The sequence below is a fragment of the Thamnophis sirtalis genome, unplaced genomic scaffold (genome assembly GCF_051295495.1).
Source record: "Thamnophis sirtalis isolate CommonGarterSnake01/CBP01778 unplaced genomic scaffold, rThaSir2_p1.2 scaffold_3, whole genome shotgun sequence".
Lineage (NCBI taxonomy): Eukaryota > Metazoa > Chordata > Lepidosauria > Squamata > Natricidae > Thamnophis > Thamnophis sirtalis.
Window position 1 is genome coordinate 90644198 of NW_028261383.1, and position 24861 is coordinate 90669058.

General features: G+C 38.0%; 1 protein-coding gene and 1 long non-coding RNA gene across 4 annotated transcripts; one reads left to right on the forward strand and one right to left on the reverse strand.

The window, feature by feature from the left end:
• Positions 1-6325: 6325 nt before the first annotated feature.
• LOC148048060 (uncharacterized) lies at positions 6326-19121 on the reverse strand. Its single transcript, XR_015695956.1, has 3 exons — positions 19002-19121; positions 10296-10361; positions 6326-9944 (listed from the first exon to the last, which is right to left on the reverse strand). It is a non-coding gene; the product is annotated as an uncharacterized LOC148048060 (long non-coding RNA).
• Positions 14168-24746, forward strand: LOC148048061 (uncharacterized). 3 transcript variants are annotated; one of them, XR_015695955.1, is made up of 4 exons: positions 14168-14264; positions 18477-20270; positions 23068-23193; positions 23663-24746. XR_015695955.1 is itself a non-coding variant. In XM_087709483.1 (2 exons), exon 2 carries the CDS (start codon positions 18479-18481, stop codon positions 19421-19423), a length of 945 nt encoding a protein of 314 aa, XP_087565609.1. In that variant the 5' UTR covers positions 14168-14264; positions 18477-18478; the 3' UTR covers positions 19424-20444. The 3 variants fall into 3 exon arrangements, 1 of the variants encoding a protein (XP_087565609.1); XR_015695954.1 differs by having other exon boundaries at positions 23068-24744; XM_087709483.1 differs by lacking the exons at positions 23068-23193; positions 23663-24746 and having other exon boundaries at positions 18477-20444.
• The last annotated feature ends 115 nt before the right edge of the window (positions 24747-24861 follow it).

The window sequence follows — 24861 nt, forward strand, 5'->3', positions numbered from 1 at the left end:
ATGATTTGAAGTTCCAATGGTCAGCCCTCCATTTCAGTCATGTGACTGCACTTCAGGTGCTCAGCAATAGGGCTGCATTTAGGCCATTTGCAACACCCTGCAGTCATGTGATTGTTTTTTATGATGTTTTGGTTTACTTCAGTTTTTAGTGAAACCACAAACATAGCAGACCATCGGTTTGCTTAACACTTAACGTCTGTGGATTTGCTTCATGACTGCCACAAAAAGGTCATAAAATTCAGGCCAGTCATGGGAGCGACCATCACAGGTTATGACCATGACTGGAGGTTCCATTATGGTTGTAATTTGAGGACTATCTATAAATAAAAATCTAAACTGAACATTTATATTTATATTATATTTTAATATCTAGATCTGCTTTGGGCTGTGCTGTAAAATATTAAAACCAAAAAATAAAAAAGCTGTATCCACATGTTGGCAGTCCATACATTAATAAAGAAATCATGATGAAAAACCAAAAGTAGCAATTTTGGTTTGCACTTCCTGTAACAGTTTAATAGATAAAATATTCTGGGTTTTAGTAGCTGGTTAAAACTCAGCATCTCTAAATCTAAATCAAATTTATTATAGACCTGAGGAGAGAGATATAGGATATTGAATTTAAAAAGTATTATATCGTTCTATATATGAGGAAAACAATAAATATAATGGAGTCTAAAAATAATTAAGAACATAGTTACTAAAATAAATTCAAATAATTTACTATTATAAGAAATGCCAATCCTAAATAATGATACACCATATTATATAAACAGCAACACAGAGGTGGGCGATTTGAGAGGTTACTTTCAAGGCCTTATCTTAGAGGAATAGTATTAAATAGAAATCATACTCCCTACCTAGAAATTTCTGCAAGATATGATATATAAGGTTATATATCAGAGATGGGTTGCTCCTGGTTCTTCAAACATGTGCAGAACAATTTAAAGTGAACTGTGCATGTGGTTGCCGTTCTAAACAATATGCCAGCAGTGGCGACGAGGGAACCAGTTCAGGGGCAACCTGGGTTGCTTCCGGTTCTGCGATCCAAGTCTAAATTTTGCTACCGGTTCGGCCGAACTGAGCCGAACCAGGAGCAACCCACCTCTGGTCTGTTTCTAGAGTCTTTATATAGGGAACAGTATAATAGCATATAGCCTAGAATTCTATTAAACAATCACCACATGGATATAACTGAAGATGCACAAAAGCATCTTAAAATATTCAACAAAGAAAAATCTATTGAAAATATATAGCCCAGATTTGTTGCTTAAGGGCAGTTTTAGCATTATCCAATTCTTGCTCTCTATGGAAACAGACTTTCCATAGAGAAGCCCAGCAGCTGAATTTTATCTTGGGCTTTTTTAAAGCCACGATGATGTAAAGCGATTTCTAAATACTAATGGGGCAACTCAGCACCTCCAATGCACAATCCAAACTGCTGCTATGCCGTTTGCTTTAAATTGCCTTGCTAGATTTTTAACCAGCAAAAAAGGGGACATTAAATGTGACTTTTCCCTCCCTTTAGGAGCATCCAGTTAGATGTATGTCCATCATTTTGTTTTCAACTGTCAAAAATAACTAAGCTGCTTGCTCTAAAAATATAATTGTACTGGAAGAATTGTACTTGTATAGAAACTTAAACAATGCTAGACTCAGTGGGATGAATCTCCTGTTCCACAGCAGAAGTCTGGGAGTTGAAGTCCACAAGTCTTAAAAGTTGCCAAGGTTGGAGAACCTTGTCCTACACAATGAACAGTTGATACACAACTGAATCAACTCCCTAAAGCTGCAAAAAGTTTCAAAAGCAGAGGAGGCAGCAAACTGTTCACAGCAAAAACTGTTTCACCCTCCAAGACTAGCATCTTCTCTTATTAGATGCAGGAAATGAAATTCCAGCTAGACAAAATGCTATCAAGAGAAAAGTCTCAGGCTTCCTTTCATTTCTTGCTTTCTCAGAAGTATTGTTTCTCGTTTAAGTTATACAGTAGGTTTGATTCTTATTCCTTCTATTTTCCTTGGATGCCTCTTTCTTGGTGAACTTGGTTTCCTTCCCACTGCCCTTTGATGCTTAGCCATGCTCCCAAACTAAATTTGCTTGATCCTCAGGATATGCCTTTTCTCATGGTGTCTCAATGCTCTCACAACTCCTTAGTTTCACTCTTTCAAATGTAATCGCTTACTCCTTTAGGATACCCCCCTCGCTTGCCAGAGATTCCTTATTTGGACTTTCTTTAGGGGTTCAAAACAGTCTAACAAAATCTTTCCCATAATTTCCTTTTACAATAACTCTAACCAGAGGTCAGCTGCACATATGTTAAAAACCGGTTCACTGGAAATGTGAGCATGCACGGCTTCAAACACACCGCCAATCTTTTCAGGCAGCCGCGGTGAGTAGAGCAGGTGAGGTGCAGAAATCAGCTGGGCTTCATGGGTGGGGAACAAAGCCAGAGAGTGAGATAAATAGGACAGCTAGTGCCCAGGTGTGTGAGCGGGCCCAGCCGGTGGTCGGAACTACTGGTTTACCCAAATCGGTCCGAAACGGCAGCAGCCCACCTCTGACTCCAATGGGTTAGAATGCAGTATTTTACACTGACTCTACCCATAGCCAGGAGTTTCGTGACCCGACAAAAGGGCGAACGACAAAACCACGCCCGACTAAACCACATCGCTAAAACCGCGACATCATCAACGCGCCGACAACAGCACGGCGACAACAGCATGGAGACAGAAGGGCGCTTTACAACAGTGCGTCGACAGAAAGCCAATTTAACTTAAGGTTTAGGGTTAGGTTTAGGTTTAGGGTTAGGGTTAGGGTTAGGGTTAGCGTTAGCGTTAGCGTTAGCGTTAGCGTTAGCGTTAGTGTTAGGTTTCGCGTTAGGTTTAGCGTTAGGTTTAGCGTTAGGTTTAGCGTTACATTTAGGGTTAGGGTTAGCGTTACGTTTAGGGTTAGGGTTAGCGTTATGTTTAGGGTTAGGGTTAGGGTTACATTTAGGGTTAGGTTTAGGGTTAGGGTTAGGTTTAGTTTTACAGCGCACTTCTGTCACCGTGCTGTTATCAGCGCGATTCAGCCCTCATTCGTCGGAGCGCTTTAGAACATGCGGTTTTGTCACTGCGGTTTAGTCGTTCGCCCTTTTGTCGGTGAACCCAGTAGTTTGATCCTGACTGGCTCAAAGTTGACTCTGCCTTGCATCTTTCTGAAGTTAGTAAAATAGTTGGAATATGCTGACTGTAAACTGCTCAGAGAGTGCTGTGAACCACTATGAAGCAGTGTATATAAGTCTAAGTGCTAGTGCTATTGTTGTCTTTGAAGATCCTGTTACTTTTGTTTCTGGCTACTTCCACTTGCAACCAGTTTAGCATTAGTAAATAATTCCCTTGCATGTCTTGGCCACCCTTTGGCAATTTCCATCAGCTTTTAAGCCCTTTCTTTCTCAGTTCTACTGTAGCTGGGTTACACATAATTTGTATTCCATGAAATAACACACACTTCATATCAGAAAAATCACTGTAAATAGAGAAGAACAGGGTGGGCATATCTGAAAAGTTTCTGTCTTCTTTTCCCATCTTCCAACTTGAAAATAGTACAATTCAAGCAGTTTAACTGCATTCATAATTGTGATTTAAACTGTTCCCCTGCAGGCAGAGATGATGTCTCTTTTACATAGCAAGGCAAGCAACCAGTTTGATTAAAAGGTCATTTGCCAAGTCGTGTTTCAAAAAAAAATGTGATTAGCCATTAATCTGAATATTCATGTCACCATGCTATTCAAACCAAATTTAAAAGAAATCCTCAAACTATCAAATGAAACTAAGCATCAGATCTCCGCTTTAATGCTGAATTTAGGAAATGGAAGCTTTGCAATCAAACAGCCACTAGATGGTAGTACCTGAATTTAAATGATGCCATAGAAAGTACAGAATTGTTTTTTTTATTCAAACTAGCGTTCAAACTGGAACTAAGAAGCAGCTTCCTGACTGTCAGAACAATTAGTCAATGGGACAGCTTGTCTCCTGGAGTTGCTGGAAATTTTCAAGAAAAAATTGGACAACCATTTGTTTGAGAAGGATAAGGATTCCTACCTAGTACAGGGGGCTGGACTAGTCACTAGAAGACCTCCTAGCTCCCTTCCAACCCTATAATTCCAGTTCTATGCAAAAGAGACAATCAGCCAGCCCAAAAGAGAACAAAAAGACTCCAGAACCTTTTCACCAGTAATCAGCAACCAGATCAGCATAGATTAATTCCATGGTTAATTGGAACAACAATCAAGTAAACAGTACCCCAATTAAGAAACTGCCAGAGATCAATCAGTAAAGCAACCAAAGAATCTCTAAGACCACCCTCAACCACACAGACAAGCAAGTCACCAGAATATAAACTGACAGAAAACAGCACTTCTTACTAGCATTGATGATGTTACCTAGTTTGGGTAATGGAACGTCTGCAAGAACAAGCAAGCTCAGAGAGCACCAACATCCCCTTATCCCTGTAATTCTATGGTTCGGTGTTCTGCTTTTTGTTATCGTACTACTAAGAGAGGCATAAGTTAAACTCCTTTGTTTAAACAGTATTAAAATATACCATTTAAGGAAAGTGTCAAGTTTGAAGCATGTTCATGCTGTTGCAACAATTATTGCTTCTCAACATAGCCAACAGACTATGGGGGAGGGAAGGCTAACAAGGAATGCGGGTTCCAGACTTCAAGGAGGAGAGCTGTGAGAGCCAAGGACACATCTGCTGGTGTTGGCCAAAATCAGAGATTCTTTCTCATAACGATATGATGACACTCAGTTGGGCAATGTGACCTGTAGTAATAGGAGGGATGGAGAATTCTAAGTTGTAACTATGTGGGTTTGCACAGGAATAAACTAGAGCTGGTTTTGCCTTCAATAGTGCCAAAATGATGTACTCAATAAAGTTTTGCATTGAGATGTTGGCAGATCCTAAATGTACTTGCTTTAGTTGAGATTGTCAGTCGGGATGTTGACAGAAAGTTTTGAGCAGTGTTAAGAGTGAGTAGGTATACAGTCACATTCATAAGTGTATAATCTAATCTAAAGAATGACCAGATAGGATTTCCAAGTTAAGTTGGAAGACTGCTTCTGTGGCCAGGAAATATCTGAGTTTAATTGGTTGGATCTTCTTTTGAAGATCTATAACAAGCAACCTTATTATACCTACAGAGAAATTAATAAGGAATTCTCCAATTATCTTTCTTGAAAAAGAATGACTTCCTGATATAGGTCTGTGTCCCTGGTGATCTTTCAATCATACTATTTCTGAAATTAGCAGTGTGTTTTGAAGCCCGGTAAATTTATGCCCAAATATATACTAATAAACAGCCACTGATTCAATAATCCTTCAAAGCAACCACCATCACTCCTGGACTTCTGACCTTTAAAGTAAATGTAGCATATAATTAGTAAAGCCACATATTCTATTAATACACAGTATTAACCTGAAAAAAGCTACTCCGTTTTCATTTTGTTTCTGTCATATTGATTTCTAAAGGACTTAGTCAATTTATGCGTTTATTTAAAAGGATTTTAAAAACACATTAAATATGTATAGAAATAAACAATAAGGAATATTTGGGCAAAGGTTGACATTTTAATTTAAAAGCAATGTTAGAATTATTTCTCTCTGCAGCAAGAGAGAGAAATGGGGTCATTGCCACATGCAGGAATGTCTCTTGAAGAAATGTTCTGAGCTTGGAATAATTTATCTGAGAAAGAGGCCTCCTGCTTACCCCATCTTGTCTCCTCATGCTTGACTTGGGTAATATGTAGGCATGTCTGAGCATGCATCAGTGCAAAATGGGATGCTGTCAGCTTAGCAACGTTTTCACTGAAAGGCTCGGAAGCTAATGAAATCTGGAGTCACATTAGTGCAATCAGCTCTATATGCACTGTCTAAGCCCATGTATCCTGGTTGGCATATATCATAGGCATCAGTTAGGGACCCCTAACTGATGAAAATACCTTGGAAATAACTGAAAGCAGTAGTGCACTTGTGAGTTTCACCATGTTCGGTTTTATACATCTGAAGGTTGAATTCACACATGCCTTTCAAAGGATTTGAGTGACATCAAACTAGAATTGATATTGATGCTTTATTTAATTCCTATAACTATTGATATTACATTTATTTGCATTTTGTGGATATTTTGTTGTTATTTTTACGGATGTACATAAACTGATGAAAGTCTTGTTTGACTGTAACAAGTACAAATCAAATATTTACATTTTTTTCATTATGTCAGAAGGAAAGTTGGTAGTGGATAAACTCATTTGGAAATATGAATAGAATAGAATAGAATAGAATAGAATAGAATAGAATAGAATAGAATTCTTTATTGGCCAAGTGTGATTGGACACACAAGGAATTTGTCTTCGGTGCATAAGCTCTCAGTGTACATAAAAAATACATTCATCAAGAATCATAAGATACAACACTTAGTGATAGTCATGGGATACTAAATAAGCAATCAAATCATATTAGGAACTAAATAAAACAATAAAAATTGTAAAGATACACGCAACAAGGTTATACTCATGTGGGAGGATATGGGTAATAGGAAGGATGAGAAGAAGAATAGTAATACAATCTTAGTAAATAGTTTGACAGTGTTTTGGGAGTTAGTTGTTTAGCAGAGTGATGGCATGCAGGGAAAAAACTGTCCTTCTGTCTAGTTGTTCTGGTGCGCAATGCTTTTTAACATTGTTTTGAGAGAAGAAGTTGAAACAGTTTATGTCCAGGATGTGAGGAGTAGATATTTTCACAGCCCTCTTTTTGACTTGTGGAGTATACAGGTTCTCAATGGAAAGTAGGTTGGTAGCAATTGCTTTTTCTGCAATTCTAATTATCCGTTGAAGTCTGTGTCTGTCTTGTTTGGTTGCAGAGTCAAACCAGACAGTTATAGAAGTGCAGATGACAGACTCAATAATTCTTATGTAGAACTGTATCAGCAGATCCTTGGGCAGTTTGAGCTTTCTGAATTGGCACATAAAGAACTTTCTTTATTGTGCTTTTTTGATGACATTTTTGATGTTAGGTGTCCATTTTAAATCTTGAGGTATGATAGAACCTAGAAACGTGAAGGTCTCTACTGGAGATACTGTGTTGTCTAGTATTGTAAGAGGTGGTAATATACTAGGGTTTCTCATAAAATCTTCTATCATTTCTACGGTTTTGAGTGTTATAGTTCAAGATGGATGAATTTAGGTCAGATTGGGAGTCAATTCATGGAACATCTGATTTCCAAACTGATTTATTGAATATCATTCACTTTAAGGAATCATAATGTTGAAAAGGGCCATTTCTGCCTTTGAATCTAATCCCCTCTCAGCTCAGTGCAGGGACTTCAATTAAGATTTCTGTCCATTATGTGCTTGAACCCACATAGTAAAGGGGAATCAACTATCTGTTAGTAATTGACTCTCCTGTGAAATTGTTTGCAGCATTAGAAAAAATTTCCTGTTAGGATTCATTTGCAACCCTGTGGCCTAAAACTAATATTTCTTATCTTTCACTCTGAGACAACACTCTGAGAGAACAGGAATTGATTTTCAGTGTAATACTAATGCATGTACTTGACAACATGTTGTCCTATCTCCTCAGTAATCTTTTCTCTGAGCTAAACATACCTACCTTCCCACACTATCATTTTTGTTGTGCTCCTTTGAATCCAGTGTCCAAAGTGAAGAGATAAGCTGGACTCTAATCAGAATTTAATATACTTCTATTACTGCAGCCAAACATTGTATTTCACTTTTTAAGCAGCCATTTCATTCTACTGAATTACATTCTGCTCAATTACAGTTTCGAGACCCTTTTCGCATATATTCTCTTTATCCTGTCCGTTTCTTTACTTTTCCTCATTGAAAAACTTGTCATTTGTTTTTCTCTGTTCCATTCCATTTTATTTTTTTCAACTGACTCCTCTAACCTCTCAAGATCATTTTTATGTAATTCTGTTCCTCTTCTAGCTATCACCTTCGGCTGTGTCATTTGCACATTTGAAAAGATCTGTATCCCTTCTATTTCTTCACCTAATCATAAGGAAAAGGTTGACTAGTCATGCCTGAGAACTGTGGCATCCTATTGAATATTCAGTCCTGTTTTATGAGGATACCTGATTGCCATTCCTGGAGAGGCGGGGGATGCCAGTCAGCCCATATTTAATTATCTTACTGATTCCAATGTCTTGGTGGTATCTGGTCAAATGTTTTACTGAAGTTGACATTAATTGTATATCCCCAGTATTGACATGGTTTTCCTCAGGAAAAACTATAGACAAATATAGCCTAAGCTTAATCTGGCAAGACTATGCAGTATGTGAGAAATCACCAAATTATTTTCAAGATGATTGTAGACAAATAGTTTTGGTGCTGCTTTAGGATCTTTCCACGTATTGCTGGCAGACTGCAGCTTTCTGGGTCCTCTTTGAAAATAGACACCAAATTTGCCCTCCTGCAGACAATTTCTTATTTTAAAAGTTTGGGATCCTAGGATGCAATCCATCTGGTCTTGGAAAGTGGAATTGATTAAAACTCCTTCCACCTGCTCTTCAAAGTTTCTTGAGGCTCAGATTTTGCATCTCAAGGGAGTGATGTCTTAGAAATCAAAGATAATATATGAAAAAGAAGGGACCAATAATATTGTTTATTCTCATCTATAGTACAGAATAACTGAGTTGAAAAGGTATTTGGAGGTCTTCTAGTCCAATCTCCTGCTTAAGCAGGAGACATTATACAATTCCAGACTAATGGCTGTCCAATCTCTTCTTAAAAAGAGACTGAAGAGTCACAGTTTTAATTTATCATTAATGTGGGATAACTTTTTTCCTATTTTCTTTCCAAATGCTGCATATTCATAATGATGTGTTCATGTTTTGCTCACTCTTCCATCCAGAGAGCTGGGTGGATAATGAAATCTCTGTAAAACTGTCTGCTATTTGCTTTCTCTCCTCTTAGGATGAGAGTTCCTGACAAGGAGGCTAAAGCTCAAATTTTAAATCAAGCTTTCAGAACAAGCTATTAAGTCAGATCCCAATTCAGAGTATGTTTTAAAAAAAATATTGCATGAGACTTTGAAAGATAATAGGAATATTTATTCTCGGTGGCACTCAGTCTCCAGGGCCCTCTAAGCTGAGAAGGATTCTGTTCTCTATGTTCTTCGGCTGATTGAGTGCTACAAGAGCTCATCTTGTTTCAGATTCTATTTCATAGCCACATGAAACTGCCAGATGAGGTTATTTAGAGATCTCCAAGTCTTTTCTATTATCCTATGTATCATTTGGAACATGGAGTAGAGATTGATGTATGGTTATCATTGGATTTCAATAAGGATACAAAACCTGAAGTTGAAGATGGATCTAAACCAAACAAGGATATTATTCAGTAACCAATTTGATCATGTCACAGGAAGGAGCAAATTTACACCTTGGGAATTTGCAGGATTTAATCCTAATTTTGGATGCCTAGGAAATTGTACTTTTACCATCTTTGTCTGGTTTCTGCTGCACTCAGCGTACAAATACACACTTATACAATCAACTATTGGATAGACATATTGAATTATGGCATCGGATTATTGTACTTGATGCTTATGTTATGAAAAAAACTAGCTATTAAAAAAGGCTATTGATTAGATTTGGATCAAAACACATACATTGTGTTTACATTAAAGCTCTGACATTAATACAAAATCCAGAAGTTAATTAGATATTTCAATTAAGCTTCGACTAATAAATATCTAAACTCAGTAAGCAGAAAAAGAAATATGGATGCAAGGAAATTATTGTTTGATCACAATACACCAACATTTACACACTACAGATGTACTCCGTGGGTTTCAATTTCCAGAATTTTCCAGTTTGCATGGCCCCTGATGAGCGTTCTGAGAGTTAAAACTTGGAAAGCTTCCAGGATGAAAAAGTCTGAGGTAATCAAGGGAAAAAAGAGTCAATATAGGAAAAAATTATTGAAGTATTAACATTATTGAATAAATATTTAGAAATTCCCAACCCACAACTAAACTTTTGAGCACAGTTGAAAAAATCCATTAAGAATCAAATGAGAATCTTGAAAAAAAATGGAGCATATTAGTGAAATATCCTGTTTTTAACAAGTCAATGGGATAAAAGTATGAAAGAACATTAAACATGCATCCTATCTGAAGATTTAATGAACACAATAGAAGATTCTTGTTTGTGACTATTGGACACCTCCGATGACAGGTAATAGAGAATTGGTTTCTGCTGCCTGCATATGTAGTACTTTAGACTCACAGCAGGGTGCCAAACTGGTAGCTCACAGCCCGGATGCGTCACGCGCAGGCCACACCCATGCCAGTTCTGTGAAAGGAAAAAATGTAATGATACGTCACATGATGGCAACTTGACACAGTGAGTTTGACACCGTGCTTTAGAGAAAACACTTTTTCACATGTTTTAGACTTTTTCTAAAGTGACATGGTTTGGGTTTCGTATTCATAAGGTTATTAATTAATATTAATTAATTACTTGCATTTTTGATACCCTTGGCCATGATATCATTCTGAGTTGGCTCTGTGGGGTGCCACAAGGTTCTATGCCTCTTCCCTCCTTTTCAACCTCTGCTGGATGAGGTCATCTGCTAGTTTGAGATTTGATATCATGAGAATGCTAGTGATACCTAATTACACGTTTCAACTCTGTCCAGCCAAGTGAGGCTGTAGCAGGGATGGGTTCCTGCTATTTAGAACTGGTTCCAGCTCCAGCTCCCCACCTGTCCGCACATCATCAAGATGAAGAGCGAGAGGAGGAATTCTGGGAGTTGAAGTCCACAAGTCTTAAAGCTGTCAAGTTTGAACACCCTTGGGGTTTTTTTTTCTAAAGGGTTAGGGATGCAAGGGTCCTGTAACTTGACAGCTTTAAGACTTGCGTGCTTCAAATGCCAGAGTTCCTAAGCCAACATTTTGGTTGCTAAGCAAGAGCATTGTTAAGAGAGTTTCACCACATTTTATAAGTTGGCCACGCCCATCCAGTCACATGACTGGCAAGCCACTCCCACCCGGTCACATGGCCAAAAATCCACTCCCACAAAGCAGGCCACACCTAAAGAAGAGGTTCTAAAAAAATTTGAAACCCACCACTGGGCTGTAGAGATTCTGCCCCAAGGCTAGATCAGGGGACATTTCAGACAATCATACATCCCCTAATCACCTCATAGCTTAATTACTGCAGTCCACTCCGCACAAGTCTGCCCTTGAAGGTGACTCAGAAGTTTCAACTAGTCCAAAATACAGCAGCATGGGCAGGAATGGGCATGCCTTGGTATGCCCATGTAATATCTCCACTTTGTGAACTGTACTGGTTGTTGGTTTGGTTCCAATTATGATTCAAGATGCTGGTAACTACCTATAAAGCCCTAGAGACCTAATGGTTGAAGAATAATCTGTCTCCAATAGTCTCTGCTTGACCTGGTCCATAAGGAAAGGTTGGCACATTATGGTTTCCTTCAATTAAACAGTATAGTGTATAGTGGCATGGCTTCTCAGTTATACTACCTGCCCTTTGGAATAAGGATCATCCCAAGATTCAAAGAATCCCATCCTACTAGTATTTCTAAGTTTCCAGAGGACTTTTGGCAAGGATGACTGACACTCTTTGTCTTCATTTTCTTAGTTTTCCTCTTGGTTCGTCCATCTTTGCTCTTTTGTCTTCTGGGAGGAGGGATGTTGGGGGGGGGGGGTTCTTGTTCTTTGTTTTTAAATCATTTTAGCAAGTTGTAAACTGCCCAGAATCTCTGGGAGTTAGGTGACCCATACATTTTAACAACAATCATAATTGTATACACTTATTCTAAATTGCTTTTCTTTATAATATTTTCATTTATATGTTTTTCTCTTTCGTTTTAATATCTGGCTAATGTTACGGGTCTAGAACAGCAGGGTTGAGTTTGGAGAACGCTGGCCTAGAACCATTTGGGAAAAGGTTTGGGGGAAATAAATGGGTGTTTGAGGCACCACAGATGCAAAGATTTCATTCTCATACTTAAACTGTCCCAAATACAAAAGAGGGCCAAATTTGGATCCAAATTTGGATCTGGAATGTGGTGGGAGAGGAAGGGAAACAGCGGGACAATCATGTCAGGCTCTACCTGAGCTAAATTGTCTCCTGATCCTAATGGTATACAGCATACATATTTTCTATTCAAACTAAGGATACGGTGTGCATCTTAAGAATGTATCCTTTATTCATTTACCAAAGTGGCACTTAGAAATCAAAGTAAATACCCGCAAAATTACAAGTTAAAGGATAGCCCTGTTGTTCCAGGTCTCTTAACTAGTTATCTGCTTGTCTGAACCAGGCAGTTGCATTCCTGCCATTAATACTCAGGCTGATTTATTGTGTTTGAAAAAGGTATAAATACTGATATATTCTACATCTTCAGGGATTAAGACAAGGACTTTTTCAGAGGTTTAATCGACTATTTTGATGATCATTTAAAGAAACCAGAGAGAAAAGCCTAGGTAAATAAAAGCCCCTTTTATTCTAGCTGGAAAAAAAATGCTTTGGATGCAAACAGAATGCCTTTTTAAATATGCATGTGACTCTAACATTTAAAAATGCTTTTAGGCCATCAATAATTAAAAGAAGCAGAGATATATAGAGAAAATGTTTCATTATTTTATATGTAATACATTATTTCTGAATGCAGATCAATAAAAAAATATATCTAGGGCACTTATTTCATCCTTTAATCAATTAATGTCCATTTGTATACTCACTTAATGGACATAAGCCCTATTGAACTAATTTGAATTTACTTCTGAGTAGACATATGTAATACTATGCTTAAATTATGTTGTGTATAAAATTGCATAGTACCAAAGTCTTCTTAAACATTTTTAATGAGAAAAAATCTTTTTCCCCCTAGTTTGGGAATCTCAAAATAACAAAATGTCAGGAAAACAGAAACCATGTTCAAAGTCATCTGTATTGTGGGAAATTCATACTGGCATGTATGTTCACATGTCATTAGGTAAATCCTGTGATTATGTACTTGTATCCCCTGGTCTGACATGGATGTTATAGCATTGTGTGATGATAATGTCATCACAGATATTTTATCATCTGCCCCCAACCTTGATCCCTTTCCATTGCCCATGAATTTTGATTAAGGACGTATGTCAAATGAGTAAAACTAGCTTGATGTAGCTTACAGCTCTTAGTGCCTAAAGAAAGTCAAAATAATTTCACCTTGAGACTGAAAGTAATTGCCTATAAATAGGAAGCTTATGTCCGATCCCACAATATTGTACAGGGAAAGCTATTTCAGAATATAATCAATTCTTGGTTTGGGTTTTTGTCAAAAAGCAGTCAATTCATGTCAAGAATTAACCTGTTTGAGGCTAAATCCTAAATGAAGAGATCTGGGCATAGAAAAAGTCGACTACTCAATATTTTCCAGAGCTTGGAAAGGACAGAGACAACAGAAAGTGAAAATTGTTAAATGGGGAGAGTCAGAATATTGGGAACAAAAAAGAGGGGACAATTGAGCAGAGAGTGGCTGGGAGTTTGAAGACTAGAAACCAGTTTCATCCCAAACACCTCATTCATGACATTCTACTTGTTATAGCCTATATAATATTAAAGGCTCTTTCATATATGAATGGTGAGATTAATTTATATGGGCACTCTTTTTACAGATTAGGAAATACAGTGACTTTAGTCCTGTCCTATTATTTGATCATAGAAACAGAACACCTGTTAATTACATTTTTAAGCAATGATGCTGCTTTACATCTGCTGATGGAGCAGCCTAGAATTTAGCTTGATGCATTACTAACTGCTTCCCACGGATGCAAATGCAACGCACATAAAATCATTCCCTTTCTGGTGCACCAGACCTCTTGAATAATTCAGAGCATAAAGCATAACCTAATGCTTTTATTGTGCCAGGGGACAATGATTTATTTTCATGGAGATTATCTGAAAGTTGTCTCCCCAATTTGCTGCTTCGAGTCTTTCCAGTAATACAAGGCACTTATCAAATTAGAATTCTTAGGGAATAGAATGACATATACCAATCTATATTTAGCAACAACAACCAAAAAGCAGCTGAATCAGCTGACTGGAAGCCACTACCCTGATGCTCTGTCTTGGTTTAGCACATATTCAGTACTGAAGTGAAGGAGAACCGACAGTGCAGGAGAGACAGTGAATCTGGAGATTTCCAAACAGCCAAGCTGTATTTGAAACAAACACATCCAGGTAAGAAAGAGGGCATTTCAGTGGAATCTGTGCTCATAAATGCAGGGATTGGAATGGAGAGATGAAGGAGAAGCAATACCAAGTCAAGGTATGGACACTAATGCCACTTGGATATGCTGGCTATTTGTGTGGCCAAGGCAGAAGGAGACCCAAGGGAACTGTCACTGAGCAGACTATTTTAGGAGCTCCGATGCTTGCGTGCCTTTGCTCTGTATGCCCTATTTGTCAGTTCTGTGGATTTCAGAATGGCTTATGATTATGCTCTGTGCTTAATACAGGATGTGGAAAGACCAATTAAGACTGGATTAGAGCAGTCATGGTGAATGAATGGAAGGGGGTAAAATAAAGCGATGAATAGCACAGATTCAGTTTCTTTTGAATTCACTGTTTTTCACTGCCAATATTATTAGTTAGTTTTGCTCATCAGACTATTTCCTCATCACCAAAAACAATGACTAGGTACTAATGAGGCTTTTTTAGAAATTGGCATTACTAGTGGAAAATTCTCTGTCTCTGTTCTGTTGTAGTTCTGTGTTCTACAGACTCTTGGACCAGAGCAGGTGGGTGAGAAAATACCACTGAGATCATAGTCGTGATAAGCCAGGTCTGCCTTTTCTCCAACTCAGCTGGAGAGTCATCTCAGTGAATGAATTCTGAAGGTTTCCTAAAGGCAAATGGTAGTTTTCCTTTAAATAACTAAAAAGAAAAAGAAAGTAAGTTTGACAGCATTTGGGTCAAGATGCTTCAAAATATCCCTGGACCAATGGATTTGTGTTCACCTTTGAAGAGTTGTGGGGAGGGGTTTCTTCCTCACAGCATGAACATCCTTTGGAAACTGCCTTTTCTCCCTTTTCTTTGTGGCATTTCCTTCTTATCTTCCCCACTCCCCATCTGGGGCCTTATTAAAGCTGTTTTCCTTAATTTTGTCATGACTTCCTTCACTAATAATGCAGATTGAGATCTGCCCAGCATGTCCTGAATATCTATCTGCCTTTCTCTTTACTAGAATTTATATCCTGTCCATTGCTGGAGACTTTGAGTGATTTATTGGCCCCAGGGTCAATTTAGTTTACTGCTGGCATCCACCCTCTCCATTGTCATTTTTGACTTGGGCTACCAAGACCAAACACCTGGTATCCATAGGTACATTTTCTCACAGAATACCTGATCTTCCAAAGTACTTGATGGTTCTTCCCCAAACTCCTTAGAAACATCACTTCACTACCTCTTGAAAGAGCTGTAGGTCTGCTGTACCAAAGGGCTGATTTAAAAAATTCAAGAGAACTGGGTGTTGCTAGTTCTGTAACTCTTGGGTGCATTATTTCCATGGCTTTCACTAAGAGAGGCTATTAAATGGCTGTACCTCTTTGTTGTTTTCATTACTTTGTGAGTGGGCATCAGGTTGTCTACAACATTTTGTGTTATTTTAATGACTTGTTATTAGACCAGGATCAATCCTGGTTGCCTGCTGACCACTTCTGTCACTTTGTGCCAGCACTGCCATTCTCTTGAGGCAGGATGTGTCAAGGACAAAAGTTTCTTATAATCATGATTCCCCACTGCATCCTGCAGTCTCCTCGCTGTCTGTGATCAGGCTATTTTTGGATGTGGGTCTACTATGCAGGAGCATCAGAGGCATTTCTTCATATTTTATATGGAATTGGCTTTCAGGTATGATTTTGAGATGAGGCTTTTATTGTATAGCGGATATGCCTCATTAATGGATTGTTTATTATGCCATGCCTTTTATCTATCAATGCTAGGAATTGTATGCTCAAAAGCACTTCTAGGAACTGTACTGTGATGGCTCTGCTCTGTATTTTTCCTCCTGAGATTATTGAATAGGTTAACATTTCCAGGTATTGGCTGCTGGTATTTCTGATTCATACCTTACTCATTCCATCCCTAAAATTTGCTCAGCTTTTTCACATATTCTACAATTGCCCACCAGCTGTTATGGTCCCATAATTCCCAGCTAGTATCTCCACATTAAGGAAAGATAACAGATACTCAAAATGAATTCAAATATCCAAGTATTACTTTGAGATAAACAGACAGATAGATTATATGCGAACATTATATGCTATTGCTTTTTACTCCTAGCAACCACATACATAGATTTTCTCCCTGACAATCTGTCCCTGAGCTGGTCTTCCAGATCTTGCAAGAATGCACTCATTGCCATTGTCACTGAGTCCATCCAACTTGCTTCCTCTCATCCTCTTTTCTTCCTTCCATCTTTCTTAAGATCATATCCTTCTCAAGGGAGTTAGATCTTCACATAATATGTTCAAAAAGTGTCTGTGTTTGTTTGTTTGTTTGTTTTAATTATTAATATTTAAAATAATCTTCACCCTTCCTACATGATTGTTTCTTGACATAATCATAAGGAATGAACTCAATTCTATGAAGCCAAAATTAGTTTATCAATAGGTTAAGAACAACACTGTTGGGGGTATAGGAAGGAAGGAGGAAAGGAAGGAATGGAGGGAGGGAGGGAGGGAGGGAGGGAGGAGAGGAAGGAATAGTCTCTGTGTTAGGGCACTAAAGAGTATTATGGTCAAATCAGGAATGGATAAACATTGCTCCCTTAAAAATGAGGGATTTCAAGTTTTCAAGAATGCATTGTAGAACAGAAGCAGGTTGTGGGGTACATACCAGCAATATGGATGAAACAATTTCTTTTTTACATGCAAAAATATTTTCAACTCTAAGGTTTTTATAGTACTTTCTAATAACAATATTGTTAATAAACAAAGCTTGATATATCAGTTTCAGTCAGTGGCATAACACAATTGTATAATGGGCCTCTGGTTTTGCTTCTCTAAAAGGCAAATCATGTAGTTGTTAGGTGGGAGTGTTCTTCAGAAACCTGGGTCTCATGGGATATTGCCCTGAACCACAGATCTGGTGAAAAATGTACAAAATGTTATCTTGTCCCCATTGTAATAAAATTGTCTACCCAGTTTTAAGAAAAATATTCGTAGAAAAGGGAGAAAACATAATAAAAGAAATGCATTTGTTTTTGTAGATTTTCACGAGTGTAGATATGCTGGTCTTGTTGTATTCAGGTCTTTTCCCATGTAGGATTGAGATTGTCTTGGCAACGTTTGGGCGAGGTCTCACTTGTCATCTTCAGGCTGGTGTTTTCAGCTTAAAGTGTGGTCGGAGCTGCCGTCTTTCTATAAATCTTGGTGTGTGTGTGTGTGTGTGTGTGTGTGTGTGTGTGTGTGTGTAGTGCTGGCTTTGTTTCAGTAAGTGGATTGATTGGCTGTGTGGTTGTATCATGATTGGTAGATTGGTGCTGATTGGTGCTGGCTATGTGTCCGTTGTTGTTTTGTGTTGTAACGGCCTGGGTGGTGGGTGGGGCTCATTTGTTGACTAGGGCTGGTTTCCAGATGTCTGGTAGGCAGAAGGTATCGTACCAGACATCTGGAAACCAGCCCTAGTCAACAAATGAGCCCCACCCACCACCCAGGCCGTTACAACACAAAACAACAACGGACACATAACCAGCACCAATCAGCACCAATCTACCAATCATGATACAACCACACAGCCAATCAATCCACTTACTGAAACAAAGCCAGCACTCCACACACGTCTTCACCAAGATTTATAGAAAGACGGCAGCTCCGACCACGGTTTAAGCCGAAAACAACAGCCTGAAGATGGCAAGTGAGACCTCGCCAAAACGTTGCCAAGACAGTCTCAATCTTACATGGGAAAAGACCCAAATAAGCATATACCTATACCTATACCTATACCTATACCTATACCTGTACGTACGTACGTACGTATGTATGTATGCATGCATTTGTGTCTGTGTGCACGCTTATGCTTTATGGGCAGCCTATAAAAAGTTGTCTGTAATAAGCAAAAAAAGAGGACTCAGTACTGAATAAATTTATGTGAAAAAGAGTAAAAATAATAAGACAAAGGCTTATTCTAAATAAAATGTATTTATGCTTGCTGCTTCCATAAGGGTTGCATTAATGTAATACAGTGGTTCCCAAACTTGGCAACTTTAAGACTTGTGGACTTCAACTCCCAGAATTCTCCAGCTAGCTCTGGGAGTTGAAGTCCACAAGTCTTAAAGTTGCCAAGTTTGGGAACCACTGATGTAATATATTGCTCACAAAATACAATGGCTTCAATATATCTTTGTGATACATTCAAATTGGTTAATGATATCCTATATATTATTTTCAGTAATGGCTCCTTGGATAAGACTGAGCTTAGCAAAGCCTCTCCCAACCATCAATGAAGCTTTTGAAGATATTCTAGAAGGCATAACAAGCAACACAAATGGTTTTGGAAATGTTTACATGAATCCAGATTCTTGTTCAGTTGAAGATCACTGTCAATCAAACTTTCAACTAGCAAGATCTGCTTTTCCGGAGAGCAAGCATCAATTCCAAGACAAAGAGAGATGCGGAATGCTGCCCAACCGTCAAACAATCTTAAACCTGTCTGAGTCACCACAAATGGTTTCTAGATGCACTCTTCCTAAAGTGCTGTCAAACAGTTTCATTCATGATTATATCAAAACCTACTCCGCTTCGGGCAGGAACGCATTAGAAGACCTGTATGAAGGAGCCCAGAAGACTTGTGGATGGAAATGTCCTGTTGGCAGTGAGAACACAGGAACTGACTGCACACAGTCCAACTTTCACAGCACCTATGCAGTCACACCTCAACAAAAAACAAGCAAAAAACAATACATGATGAGCTTACCAAGATACCCTTCCCCAAGACCATCACAAAGAGAAAGTGGTTGTCAGGAACAAAAATATAGTTACAATCAAGACAAGGTGCCAGCTTTAGAAAGCAGCTCCAATCCAAACTCTCTTCCTGTTAATGGTAAATCAATCTGGCTGCATCCCACCAGAGAAGCACCACTGAGTGCCAGGGATTGGCGATCTTCACAAAGAGGGCAGCGTAGTTCGAAGACAACTGGATCTCCTGAAAAAGAGCGTCTGAAGTCTTCTACTCATAAACAGTCTCTGAAGGGAGAGGCAGATAAGAGAAATAGCTGGGTGGAATATTTCCATATTGATAAGAAAATCACAGGTCGTGATTGGATGGCAGAATACCAAAGTGCTTGGAAAGAAGCCAAGGTTAGAGCATGCCTACTCCCTGCCATAGAAGAGTCATAGTTTTCTTTTTATTTAACAGCAACAATATATATATAAATCTTTACTTCCCTATTGTGAAGAGCATCTGTAGCATTCCTCCTGTTAATGGCACAGAAATGCTTCATTATGTGCAAATGACCAGGAAGATGTGTGGATCTTCAGACAATCAAGAGGAACAAGCAGCAGTGCACCATAGAAGACATAATGAGGGTTCTGTACCTTAGGCATTCAGATAATAAGCCATAATTGTTAAACACGTTTCTAATCTCTTGTCATTTTGACTGTGGGAACAGGAGACATTCCAAACACATCCAGCTTGAACATGCTGGGACTGAAGTCTATTTGAATTTAGCTAAAGAGCACTCCAAAACATTCAACAGGAAAAAAAATGTTTAATATATTAATAGTAGGATCGCATTTATTCTGTTCAATTTTTATCATAATCAAAAAGAGAGCCTGGAAGAACCAAGAAGCAAAGATCTACTACTTTAGAAGAGCACAATGGCTCAGCAAAAGCTCAAAATCAGGACAGCAATGTCCCCCTCCCATCCTTTTGTTTCCTCCATAGCATCTATATTCAACTAACTAAATCTCAAGGTTCCAAAGAGCCGCTGATCACAGTATCACTGATCACAGCATCTACCCTGATTTATCTGCTTCCATTTTAATTCTATTAATTGGAAAGCCATTGGTGTACCTTGCTTATCAACACATCCCATATGCTAACTATTGCAAGAAGATTTTGTTTGCCTTGATCTCATCAGAACACTATCAGGGAACATTAGACTATAAGCCCATTCTTATAAGCTTTTATCATCTTTTTACAGAACTTAAATCTCTTTCCTCTGCTGCAATTTCCTAAGAGAAAGTAAGTCCTCATTTGTTTTCTAGGTAGCAACCAAACCACTTTTTAGCAGAGTCTTCTGCCTATTGGGTCACATTGTTTAATCAAAGAAGAAAATACTGTTTTTGTTTGACTTTTATTGTTGTTCTATTGTCATAACAATGAAAGTTTCATTGTTTTGGCTCTCTCTGTGTGTGTGTGTGTGTGTGTGTGTTTCATTTGCTTTCCTTTTGATTATTCAGAAATATACCAGTTGCTTGTGCTTATCTAAGAAATAACAGAAAGATTTTAGCTCCTCTTATAGGAAGTCTACTTATAGGTGGTTGCTTCCTGGCTGAAACAAGTATATTAACAATGTTAAAGGTCATCAATAGCTATTGAAAAATACAGTGCCTTTCAATTAGAGCATTCCATTTTTGTCATGAATTTACATTGTTTATTTCTCATGAGTTTTTTGTTACATCATTGCATTGTGATAGATTTATGCCTCGTATACTTTACTCCTGAATCTAGTGTGAATAGGTGAAAATACTTCTTCTAAATGAAAACAAGACTTGTTATCAAACTGTGGTATGTTTGTAAATTAGCTGCCCAGGAAGGAAGGAAGGACTGATTGGCGCACAAGGCCTGACAACTCAACTCTGCTCAGCTGGCGTGCAAAATTCTAGAAACTTTTGCAATGGTCTCTTGCAAGCTGGTATAATCCAACTCCAGTACATGGCTGTAGTAAACTGAATACTTCTGCCATAATTCTCTTCTAATTGGGTAGAGCTAATTTTATTTTTTCCTGACATAAATTGAAATCCAACAGTCTATACTTGACAAATATTTCTGGTTTGCTGCATTTTTGCTGGTCAGATGGTGGCGTATCATTTCCCCACCCCCAAAGCAAATTGCACTGTTTTCTTGAAATTCACAATAATAAAAATTACAATATTTAATCAATGGTGTACATATGATATCAAGAGACTGCTTTACATATTATATTTAAATAGTAATTGTGTCTCAATTCAGTTCTGATAGTCTCCTACTTGTGACTGTGGTATACCGCTCTTTCCTCTTATTGTAGGTAAATGTAATGTGGGCTGAGCATTTGCATGAAATGTATACATACACAACAAATTGTGTAGCACTTTGATTAATTGCTGAATATAGTTTGTGGTGTATTATAGTGGTGAAGGAGATGGATTAAGAATAGTGAGATCCAGGTCTAAGTCGATTCTTAGTCATGGAAATTTACTGAGGAGTCTTGCCTAATTTTTCTCACAGATTTTTCTTATGGGAAAGAAATGAAAGGAGTTCCATTTCAAAGCCACTTTGAGTTCCTGGAGTAAAGGCAATATACATATATAGCAAACAAACAATTAAATATATCCACTAACTTTCTGAGGATTGAAGTGGGCATGAGGGGAATCATATGCTTTTCGTGTTATTCTATATAAATCAGAAGTTGCATGCTGTCTGGTAAAGTTATTCCTTCATGGACCTCCACAAATGTCCATTTTGAGCTTTATTCAGGATCCACTCATCCTTACTACCCTCCTTTTTCTCAGGAGAATTGCATTTCCATCACTATAAAATGCTGTGCTGGTAATCAGGAAATATCAAACTCAAAGACAGTTGCACAATTCTCTTTCATCTTCACTCAACAACCCATCTTCCTCAGCTACATTAATTGGGAGAAAAACTGTGATACCTATAGTGGTCCAGAAAGAAATATCATCTCACAGCATTTCCTATAGAGACAGTAGAGGCATTGTTCCTGGTGTATTAAGAGAGAGCCGAGGTGGGGCAGTGGTTAAATGCAGCACTGCAGGCTACTTCAGCTGACTGCAGTTCTGCAGTTCGGCTGTTCAAATCTCACCAGCTCAGGGTTGACTCAGCCTTCCATCCTTCTGAGGTGGGTAAAATGAGGACCCAGATTGTTGTTGGGGGCAATATGCTAACTCTGTAAACCGCTTAGAGAGAGCTGAAAGCCCTATGAAGCGGTATATAAGTCTAACTGCTATTGCTAACTGCTATTGCTATTAGAAAATCTTTGCAAAAGAGTTTGTCCACTCAGTATGAAAGGTATGGTGGGAGCTCTACCAGATGAGGAAATTAATTCTTTCTGGAAAGTTTGAACTACATGAAGGAGTGATTACCAATCCATAGAATTTCTTTCTTCTGCCTCCAGCTAGTCATCGCATTAGTTCTGGAAAGTTGGGGGACGTTCAACAATGTGAGTTAGAGGATTAACATTTTGTTAAATATTTCTTTTTTAATAAAAAAAAAAAGAGTCTTGTTTGGTTTTTAACTGAGAGCTGTATGCAACAAAATTTCATTTTAATTAGTGCACATTCAAAGTGACAATAAAATGATCCTAAGTTTTAAGTCTTAACTCCTTGGAATAGAAATAGAAAGTCAGCCAGAAATAGAGGGAAAGGATCAAATTTTTCTCCTTCACATTCTGGTTTGCTGTAACTCTAGATTTAAACTGCATGAAAAGTAAGGAATTTACCGTCTTTTCATCTTGGATCTGGACAAATATTTTGTTACATTTTAAAAGCTTCTTAATTCAATTAATAGCTTATTTATTGTACACATTTGTGGTGAATCAGATGATTGCATGAGGATGGGAATATTTGTTTTTACCCGATGCTCATATACTAAAAAATACATGAAGGAATAAATGTTCATTGAAGCTTTTGCTTTAATGAAAAATTAAAGGGACATGCAAAGTCTGTTCCTGTAGTCAACACCCAGCACTTATGTTACCGTCATGTATGTGCTTTAACTTCTGCAAGAGTCCCTAAGAAAGCCTACATCTTCTCATTTGCAGTGCTGTGAATTGTCCAGTGAGGATTTTATCACAAACTGGAGGGGGAAATGCAGATCAATGTTATGTTCTAAAGCTTCAGCCTAGGGAAGAAAAAATGCCGTGATAATCAATATAAAATACTTCCAGGTAAGCTTGCCTAGGATTACTGAGAACTAAGCCCTATCAGAAATCCAAATAGATTCTTTTAGGAGAATGATGTAATTGATAACGATGTTTTGAAAACAACGTTGTTATGAAAAAGCAGGTAAAATCTATGGCAGCAGCAGAAGGATCACCAGCTCACCCATAACCTAATGAAAAGGACAGAGGTGGGATTCACTTACCTTCCCTACCAGTTTGCAAATGTGAGCGGGCACGAGCACGGTTCGCTCACACACACCTCATTTTTGCATGGGCACCACCTTCTGTGCATGCACAGTGCTCGTGCATTACATCGGAACAGGTGGGCAGAGCCTCCCGCAGCCGTGGCTACCGGTTCACCCAGCTGAATCCCACTTCTGGAAAAGGGATTTTTAAAAGTGTGTTTGGAATATTTTTCTGTTTGTGTTAACATCAGATGGATAGATAACCACCTTAATGTCTTTTTTCCCTGGAGCTGTGATGCACATTTATTGTGAAATATATTCTATGGAATATATCCATTGGGCGGTATTCATAAAGAGTGGAGTATAAATTTGACCTGAGAAGGATACTGGAGTATTGCTAATCCAAACTGACCTTTAGCACCTTAGAATGGCTTTCCAAAAAAAGCAGAATATTCTGGTATTCAAAAGAACTAAGATGCTATTGACAGAGAAACCCTTCAGAATGATATATTGTTAAACTCCTGTTATTTCAAAAGGATTTTTTCTGCCGTGTAAAAGCCACTGAACCATCACAGTGTCTCATAGCATCACAGCCTATGAACCATTATAGCATCTCATGGAACTCATGCGGACTTAATATGATGACAATCAAAGAACTGTTTCAGGCACACTTACCTACCTACAGTTAAATAAGTATCAAATATCAAAAGTGACTTGTTATGTGATATGAAGGTTGGATGGTTTAAAAAAACAATACCCCGTTCTCCTTTGGATATATGGAAGAAGTTGGAGGATCTCTGATGGCTGACTTTGATCTTTTTCCTGGAGGTTTTTTCCAGTCTGAGATTCCCCCATAAGCTTTTTGCTGTGTAATGGTACCTTGTAATGCTCAAAAGAATGCTTTAAAGAATTGCTTGTAAAATGAGAAGCTCTTGCTTTGTCACAACTTCAAACACATTGGAACAGTTAATGGCTAATGAGTTTGATAAGTCTAAAAACGATACATATATATGCATTGAAAATTTATGCAAATAAACATTGAAAAATTGCATTTATTGTCTTGATTAAAATTATGTTTTCCTATCATAGTACATAAAGCACAAAACAAAAACTAGGAAGTCAATCTTACAAGCCTTGCTGGTACCTATGACGAAAAACATTAAGTGGTAGCTACCGTTAAACACAAATTCATTTTGCCAGTATGTCCTATGTTGTGCATGTAAAATCCAGATTCCAAAAATGATAAAAAGTGAATTGCATGGCATTTCTGTTCTATATACAAATAAACTTTCATTTTGTGCAACTGTTTAAAGAGTCATAGAATATGGTGCATACATAACTGCGCCACATTTATATACATTGAGGGCTACTCTTAGAATAATAGAATTCAGTTAAGATTATTAGGGGAAGGCCTTTTGTGTTTTATTAAATTCAGTAGAACACCACCATATTAATTGCACTGAAGTATTTCTTGGCTAATCTTGGAAAA

Coding starts and splice junctions, on each gene's coding strand:
- LOC148048061 (XM_087709483.1), top strand. CDS start 18,479: ATGGCTCCTTGGATAAGACTGAGCTTAGCAAAGCCTCTCCCAACCATC.